The sequence below is a fragment of the Myotis lucifugus genome, unplaced genomic scaffold (assembly GCF_000147115.1).
Source record: "Myotis lucifugus unplaced genomic scaffold, Myoluc2.0 scaffold_747, whole genome shotgun sequence".
NCBI lineage: Eukaryota > Metazoa > Chordata > Mammalia > Chiroptera > Vespertilionidae > Myotis > Myotis lucifugus.
In genome coordinates, this window is record NW_005871795.1 from 60118 (window position 1) to 68745 (window position 8628).

The window sequence follows — 8628 nt, forward strand, 5'->3', positions numbered from 1 at the left end:
CGTCACCTTGAGGGTCAGCCGCACGGCGTTGCAGTCCTCGCGCAGCGGGTTCAGCTTCAGCGTCTCCCCGAGGTTGCTGCAGCCGGCCGCCCGGTGCTGCGTCTCACAGCAGATGCACACCTCCACGCTGTCAAACTTAATCTAGAGGGACAGGCACAGCCGCCATGAGCACCGGCCGGCCTGGCGGGCGCACCGCACACGCACACGCGCGCACACGCATACACACACGTGTCAACGCCTGGGTTCAAAGCATCCCGGCTTAGTCTCAGTCATGAAGCCCAAAACGATTATTTTGTTTTGTTGGCAAAAGCCATGGAGAACCCCAGGACTGCTTCAAATGGATGTTTTTCTCTCTCCCGCTCCCTTCCTCTCTGAAATCACAAATACTTATTTTAAAGTGGACTGCACCCACACAAAAACGTTTTAACAACCGGGAAGGAATGCTTGCACGTGGTCCTGCCTGGGCCTGGGGAGAACTGGTCAATGTCACGGCAGCACAGCCCCCTCGGGGGCGAGGGAGGGAGCCTGGGCTTGGCTGCGAGGCAGTTTGTCGGTCAATAACCCTCCAGTGGCCCTGGGACAGACACGGACCTGCATCCTCAGCGTTTCCCTGAACGGGTGACTGGTTCTAAGAAAGTCCCCGGAGGCTCCTGATGAGCTCTCTGACCCCGACATCCTGGCCTGCGGGGCTGACGGGTTTACTGCCGAGTGGCCCTGGGGGTCGGGTCCCGGAGGCAGCAGAGCTCTGCAGATGGGGTCGCTGTGATGTCTCCGGACTCTGGAGCACTGAGCGGCTGGTCTGCCCCTCTCGGGTGTGGCCTATCCGCTGTCCAGGAGTGGGAAGGGCTGATACCACAGAAAGAGGGGGTGCCTCCGCAGGCCGCCTGCGAATCTCGGGGGCAATGAACCGGCCGAGACACATAGAAACCAAAGCATGAGGGACAGAATCGGACCCACTCACTTATGGGGCGACCATCGCTCACGGGGTGACCTGGGACAAGCCACAGAACCGCCCTGAGCTGCGGAGTCCTGGGGTCGGGGTGCGCAGCAGATGAGGTTAAGGGGGTCAACATTCAAAGTGCAAATGTGGTTAGTTGTTGGTGTTATTTTTTAAAATATTTTCATTGATTTTTAGAGAGAGAGGAAGGGAGACAGAGAAACATCAATGTGAGAGACTGGAACATGAATTGGCTGCCCCCTGTGCACCCCCTACTGGGGATCCAACCTGCAACCCGGGCATGTGCCCTGGCCAGGAATCAAACCAGCAGCCTTCTGGTGCCCGAGATAAAGCCCAGCACACTAAGCCACACCAGCCAGGCGGGTTTTTTTGTTTTTTATATATATCTTTTTCTTGATCTCAGAGAGGAAGGGAGAGGGAGAGACAGAAACATCAATGATGAGAGGGAATCACTGATCGGCTGCCCCCCCCACACACACACACTGAGGATCGAGCCCACTACCCGGGCACATGCCCCCACCAGGAATCAAACCATGACCTCTGGGTTCATAGGTCAACGCTCACACTGAGCCATGTGGCCAGGCCAAAAACATATTTTTTAAAAAGCTACATCTTTTGGCAATCACGGGAGCTGGGAAGGAGACAAGACACTGACAGACGCGCCCCAAGGGGGGCTGTGGACTTTCAGCCACGTTTCCCTGCATCTGTCAAGCCCGACTTTTCCGAACCTGCAGCCTTAGGCGCGTCCTCCCGTAATTTCTGACTCATCAGGACGAAGCTCAATCAGGGTTGCCCTGGCTACTGTGGGCTCTTCTGAGCGCTGTGGCTACATAATTGGCGTTGGCTTGGTTACCGGACGCGTTCATTTTGAGACTGGGGCGCTGGCACTGCATGCAGCACAGCCTCAGGGAAACCCCACAGCCCTCGGAAAGGAGAAGGTCCCCTCCACACCGCCTTCCTCGTGAAAACCAACAACTGCGTGAGCCCAGGTGGCCTCCGCAGGGAGACGGCACACAACTGTCCTGGACACCGACCGCGGGACACCGCCCACCGTGGACAGGGACAGGCTGGTGGACACAACTCGGATGAAGCTCCATGAATTACACTGAAGGAACAAAGCCGATTCCAAAGGGTTACGTACTGTGTGATCTTCCATTTACAGAATACTTTGGACATGACAACATTTAAAATACATTTTAAAATACAGCGTTGTATTTCCACATAAGGATACATACAGTAGATGAAAATAACCTCAAGATCATGAAAATAGGAAATTCTTTCTTTTAAAGAATGAAAAGGGATCCCACTGTATGGGAGAACATATTTGCCAGTGATAAGAGGTTAATTTCCAGAATATATAAAGAACTCATACAACTTAACAAGAGGAAGACAAACAATCCAATTTAAAAAATGGGCAAAGGCCCTAACTAGACACTTCTCCAAAGCAGACATACAGACGGCCAAGAGACACACGAAAAAATGCTTGAAGTCCCCCATCCTCAGAGAGATGCAAACTGAAACGACAAGGAGGTATCGCCTCACACCTGTCAGAGTGGCTGCCGTCAACAAATCAACACACGACAAGTGCTGGCGAGGACATGGAGGAAAGGGAACAGCCTGCACTGCTGGTGGGAATGCCGCCTGGGGCAGCCGCTGTGGACAACAGGATGCAGTTTCCTCAAACAATTAACAATGGAACTGCCATTCGACCCAGTGACCCCACTTCTAGGACTATAGCCTAAAAAATCAGAAACACTAACATGAGAGAATATATGCACCATATGTTCATAGCAGCGCTAGTTACAATGACCAAAATCTGGAAAGAGCCTGGTGCCCCTCAGTAGACGAGTGGATACAAACGCTGTGGACGCCCTGGCCGGTGTCGCTCAGTGGGTAGAGCGTCAGCCTGCAGGCTCGATCCCCAGTGGGGAGCGTGCAGGAGGCAGCCAGTCAATGATTCTCTCTCTCATCAGTGATATATATCTCTCTCCCCCTCTCCCTTCCTCTCTGACATAAATAAAAATGTATTTAAAAAAGAAACCAATGCGAATGCCCCCATACCCAGCCGCCAAGGTTATATCAGAAGTTCAACCACACACTTACTCAGTGTGACTGGACATACTTCCATTTCTGCCCCAGCCACAAGCATGGATCACTGTCCCTGGAACTAAATCACGATATGGAGTCATCACTCTATGCAACCAACAACTCACTGATCCCTCCCATGTGCGTAGCACACGGCCTACCATTTCCTAGATCTAAAAGCTAATTCTCTTTTTTAATTGAAAAATGAGAACAAAGTGGTTTTGATGCACTCACCATATGCATATATATATATATATATATAGTCACTTAAAATCGATTTATCAAATTGATTTTTAAAAATTCAGGAGAGAAAAATCAATGCAACAAATGCTAAAATATGATCGTTACTAAAGAGATTCATTCCGCAACAGCACTCGCTGCGATCCGTAGGAATATTCTATTAGTAACGGATTTACAAAGCGGTGCACGCGTTCGTCCGGGAGAATTTTGAGAAACGTATCAACTGAAATTCAATTCCTTAGACAACCATGAACTATCAGAAGGAACGCGAGGAGGGGACACGGTTGCTTTTAAGGTGACGCCCGTGCAGCCACGCCTCGCGGGCAGGCGCCGTTTCAGTGCTCACCAGCTGGCAGGCTCCCAGGGCGCTGACGAGCTGAGCGTTCTGGCAGGAGAGGATGGAGCCGGCCAGGTTCAGCATCACGCACACGGCGGAGAGCAGCATGAAAAAGGTGACCTGCAAGAGACCAGCGCAAAGCCCATTACTCACCGCAGAGGCTCGGAGCAAAGGTGACTTGGCTGCAAAAATGCTTTCAGTCGCTCCCATCATTACACGCCTGGCATGTTTCAAAGGAAACGTCTTGTTTCTCAGAATTGCAAACGCAGCTTCCCTTACATCAAGTAGAAAAGGTACGCTCTGAAAAGCCACTGTCCGGACCGTGACTTTATTGGAAATATATGCTCCAGTATTTAAGAGCCCTGACCGGTGTGGCTCAGTGGATAGAGCGTCGGCCTGCGGACTGAAGGGTCCCAGGTTCGATTCCGGTCTGGGGCATGTACCTTGGTTGCGGGCACATCCTCAGTAGGGGGTGTGCAGGAGGCTGATCAATGTCTCTCTCTCATCGATGTTTCTAACTCTCTATCCCTCTCCCTTCCTCTCTGTAAAAAAATCAATAAAATATATTTTAAAAAATAAAGTATTTGAGGCTAAACTTGAAAATACTATACAATAGTCTCAAAATAGTTTTCTAGAGCCTTAAAAATAACAACTGATCACTAAAGAAAATCAAATGAAAGAAGTTTATTTCTTAGTAGACCTTTCTTTTATTTATTGTTATTTTTTAAATCCTCACCGGAATATTCCTAGGGATCACAATGAGTGCTGTTTCAGAATGAATCTCTTTAGTAATGATTATATTTATTACATTTTATAATTTGTTGCATTGATTTTTCTCTTCTGACTTTTTAAAAATCAATTTGGCAAGTCGATTTTAAGTGATTATATATATATATCTATGTAGCATATATATATATGGTGAGTGCATCAAAACCACTTTGTTCTCATTTTTCAATTAAAAAAGAGAATTCGCTTTTAGATCTAGGAAAATAGTAGGCCGTGTGCTACGTACATGGGAGGGGACCATACACTGTGAATAGAGTGATAATTCCATATCGGGACTTCCCCCAGGTACAGTGACATGCACATCTGGCTGGGACGGACACAGGGGAGAGATCGGGGAAAAGGAGCTCTAACATGTCGGTAATGTAGCCATACACAAGCTCTCACACACGTGCCTAAGGAAGCACTGTGTGTACTGCCTGCAAATAGCTAAAAGCTGGAAATAGCCTAACCATTAGGGAATGGATAAACTTATTTCCCCCCATGGAGGAACAAATAAAATGGACGAATCAGATCTAATTGGCAAAATCTCAAAACCAATGTCGTGTAAAACAACGAGCAGCGCAAGGCCACAGTCTACGACCAAGCTTTAAGGTGGAAAAGCTCACAGAACACTTGCGCATAACGCTCGTGTACGTGCACATTAACGTACTGAACCTGCAACAGCATGAGACCCGCAGACGCCGACACCTCTGGGAAGGGCGAGGAGAAAAGATCTGGTCTGCACTGCCTTCTGCTCTAAAATCGAAATCACCTAGTAATCCGCTGCTGGTAAATTGTTAACATCTCTATGAGAAAAGTGTGTGTGTGTGGGGGGGGGGGGGGCATGTGCCTCAGACAGAACTGGTAACGGCCCTGGGTTAGGATCATTTTCACCGTCAGGATGAGAACACACCGGAGGGGAAGGCACAGGGCCAGTCAGCAAACCAGGAGGAATGTCTGAGGGCCCAGTATATTCCACTGATGAAATAAATGCAAATTCCATTCAACGGAAGGAAAACCCAGGAGCCATCCCATTCCTCCATGCCCACCACAGGCCCACCAGACTCGTGTAGCTATTTCCAGGTGAGTGTTGATCCAGTTCACTTTTTTAAACTATTTACCTCATTTCATGATTAATTTGCAGTTTCTTCCCCCAAAACAATTCTTATTCACCCCCTGAAAGCTACTGGCTGAGCCTCTGTAAGCAGCATTTTGCGGAAGCTGTGGCGGGAGAGTGAAGACCACAAGCTTTTCTTCAGGTTCATTTAATCCATAAAAGAAACTATGGCCCTGGCCAGTGTGGCTCAGTGGATAGAGCGTCAGTCTGTGGACTGAAGGGTCCCGGGTTCGATGCCAGTGAAGGGCATGTACTTCGGTTGCAGGCTCGGTCCCTGGCCCTGGTCGGGATGTGTGTGAACCAATCCATGTCTCTCTCACATCGATGTTTCTCTGTTTCTCACCCTTTCACTCTCTCTAAAAATCAATGGAAAAATATCCTCAGGTGAGGATTAGGGGGAAAAAAACCCTGTAATTATAGTTGCTATTTTCCCCTTGTTGCAGATAGAGACTCAGAGAGTTTAAAACCTACCCCAAATCGCCATGCTGACATAACATGAGCCATAAATCAAAGTCAGTTTGGCAGCCTCAAAACCTATCCCCTTTTCACTACCCTACAATGACCTCACAACCAGGGGAAATCTTAACATCTCATTTCCCTGCTTGTACTATTTTATATGGGCTATACTCACCGTATACCATGAATTATACTTTTTCATAAAACCATAGTCAGACTAGAATATTGCCATAACTTTTGAACCAGTGACTCAAATTCTAGGAATGATTTCGAGCAAGATAATGAAAGGAAACCTTAGAAATAATGTTTTAGCTGCTCCAGACCACAGGAAATAAAAACATATTTTTTTAAAATGTAAGGAACAAAGTACTAACTAAAACCCCAGGCATGGTGCCAAGAACTGTACATACGCTTCCACACCTAACGGTCACATTACCACACTCTCGGCGTCAGCAGCCCAGCTGACAGGTGAGGAGAGGTCTGTAAGCAACTAGGGACCTGCCCTCAGGCATGTGGTCAGGTGGAGCCTGAATCTGAAGCCAGGGTGTCTGCTTCCCAAGTCGGTGCAGTTAATCACTAACGGGCTTATTAACACTTCTGTGACCTGTCACAGTAAGAGAAATGTATTTCACATCGTGATGCAATCTGCACGCACACCTGGAAGTAAAGCAACTTCTACAAAACACGACGTACTGTAACATGCAGCAAAAAGTGTCTGTTTAAAAAATGTTGGTTCTGAGTCACGAAATTTCTCAGGACTCATGACTTAAAAAATGCACAATGCTTAACTGCTTCAAAGATACAGTATTTATTATAATGAGGGTAGGAAAAAAGCTAAATGGTTAGCCACAGAGCTAAATAATAATCATGAATGTAAAAAAGTTATGTCGAGGAAATACAATTTTCTTATACATAGAAAACATAAAATAGCTGTGCTGAAGCAAGAGGACATACGCAATTATATTTTTATTTTTAATTTATAAAGGCTTTTATTTTTCCTTACAAACTAGGGCAGTTAGGAGGCCATATAACAGCCACTTACACTGACTTGGCACCAAAGCAAATTACTGATGTGTTTTTTGTTCCAAATCACAGTACAAAGTTTTCCAATTAGTTTTATAAAGCTAGCCAAGTTTTTATACACACACACACACACACACACAAAATACAGATACTAAAACAAAATAAATCCTCTACTCATATTTTTATAAATGAAAACTTGGAACCAAATACTTTATAATAGTAAAAGAACAAAAGTTTGCAAACACATCCTAAAGCTACACACAGTTCAGCTTTACAGAAATATGCCCCCTGCCCCACTGACACCCCCTCAGGCCTGCGCCTTCGACCCTGGCCCCCAGGGGTCCCCCGGAACCTATGGCTTCAAGAGGAGGGGGCTGGGGCGCTGGTCTGAGGTCGGGCACTGGTCTGAGATGGGGCGCTGCTCGGAGGTCGGGCACTGGTCTGAGATGGGGCGCTGCTCGGAGGTCGGGTGCTGGTCTGAGATCGGGCGCTGGTCTGAGAAGGGGCGCTGGTCTGAGATCGGGCGCTGGCCTGGGATGGGGCGCTGGCCTGAGGCCGGGCCCGGTCCTCCTCCTCCGCCAGGGCCTCGCAGTACTGGGCCGGCCAGTCCTTGGGGTCCTGGTTATGGACTTTGGCCACAAACTTCAGCACTTTCATCTTGCTGGTTTCCAGGTGGGTTCGCGGGCCCCACTGCAACTCATAGTCCACGGGGTCCGTGTGCGGGATCCGCCGGTACTCCAGGTACCGCTGCCGCACGAAGTCCTCGGTGAGGAGCTTCTTGGGGTCGCCGAAGATCAGGTGCTTCTTGGTGGGGTACACCCCCAGGCGGCGCAGGAAGTCCCAGACCTCCGTCTCCTTGACGGCGTTGCCCTTCATGAAGATGAGCCCCAGGACGATCATGAGCAGGCCGGTGGTGGGCGTGCCCTGGTCGCCCCGCAGCTCGGCGTCCTCCTCCACGGGCTCCAGGCTGTTGATGAGGATGTAGGTGTTGCTCTTGGGCTCCAGCTCCACCAGCCGGTACCCGAACACGTACTGCAGGCGCTCGGCGGCGCGGTGCAGGAGGTCGGGGAACAGGTCCCGGTAGTCGCCCAGGACGTGCTTCACGATGTCGGCCCGCTTGATGGGGATCTTCCTCTGGTCCTTAATCAGCAGGAACTGCACCAGCTCGGCCACCTTCAGCTCCAGCTGCTTCTGGGACCGGGGCCCCACGGCCAGGGGCGCGTCGGCCGGGCGGCCGCCCTGCGACGAGGAGCGGCGGGGGTCCTGCGAGCCGCCCGCCCCGCGGGAGGTGCTCGGGGCCTCCTCGGCGACGGCGCTTCTCGCGGCCCGGCTGTCCCCGCCGCGGCCCCCGTCCCTGTCGGCCTGGGAGCTGGGGCGGCCCCGGCTCCGCGGCTTCGGCAGCATGTCCCCGGCGGCGGGAGCCCGGCCCGGCGGGAACTTCAGCGGCGCGGCACCGGAGGCGGCGACCGGAGAGCGGCGCGCGCAGTGGGAATTGTGGGTAAGTCGGCGCGCCGGGCATCTGGGCGGGGCCAGGGGGCGTGCGTATTGCGTCACAGACAATGCGCGGTGCGTCAGTGGAGGCTGCACGCATTGCGTCAGGAAGGCGAGCGCAGTGCGTGAGTCCGCAGCCGCCGGCAGGCGCGCAGG

The 8628-nt window shown here is 50.6% G+C and overlaps 2 protein-coding genes across 3 annotated transcripts in view; both read right to left on the minus strand.

Annotated features, from left to right (window-relative positions):
• Positions 1–8628, minus strand: part of FAM189A1 (family with sequence similarity 189 member A1) — a 33766-nt gene that overhangs the window by 12016 nt on the left and 13122 nt on the right. Inside the window, exons 2-3 of the mRNA XM_014448036.2 lie at positions 3630–3740; positions 7–141 (exon numbers count right to left, since the gene is read on the minus strand). Of these exons, the coding sequence (XP_014303522.1) occupies positions 7–141; positions 3630–3728 (234 nt within the window). The 5' untranslated portion in view covers positions 3729–3740. The remainder of the gene's footprint in view (positions 1–6; positions 142–3629; positions 3741–8628) is intronic.
• Positions 6743–8474, minus strand: NSMCE3 (NSE3 homolog, SMC5-SMC6 complex component). Of its 2 annotated transcripts, XM_023746863.1 has the most exons (2): positions 7419–8474; positions 6743–7382 (listed from the first exon to the last, which is right to left on the minus strand). In XM_023746863.1, exons 1-2 carry the CDS (start codon positions 8383–8385, stop codon positions 7342–7344), a joined length of 1008 nt encoding a protein of 335 aa, XP_023602631.1. In that variant the 5' UTR covers positions 8386–8474; the 3' UTR covers positions 6743–7341. The 2 variants fall into 2 exon arrangements, with proteins under 2 accessions (XP_023602631.1, XP_006106059.1); XM_006105997.3 differs by having other exon boundaries at positions 6743–8473.

What these genes read in the sequence shown, in the direction of transcription:
- NSMCE3 (XM_006105997.3), bottom strand. Translation starts at nt 8,385, where the DNA reads ATGCTGCCGAAGCCGCGGAGCCGGGGCCGCCCCAGCTCCCAGGCCGAC.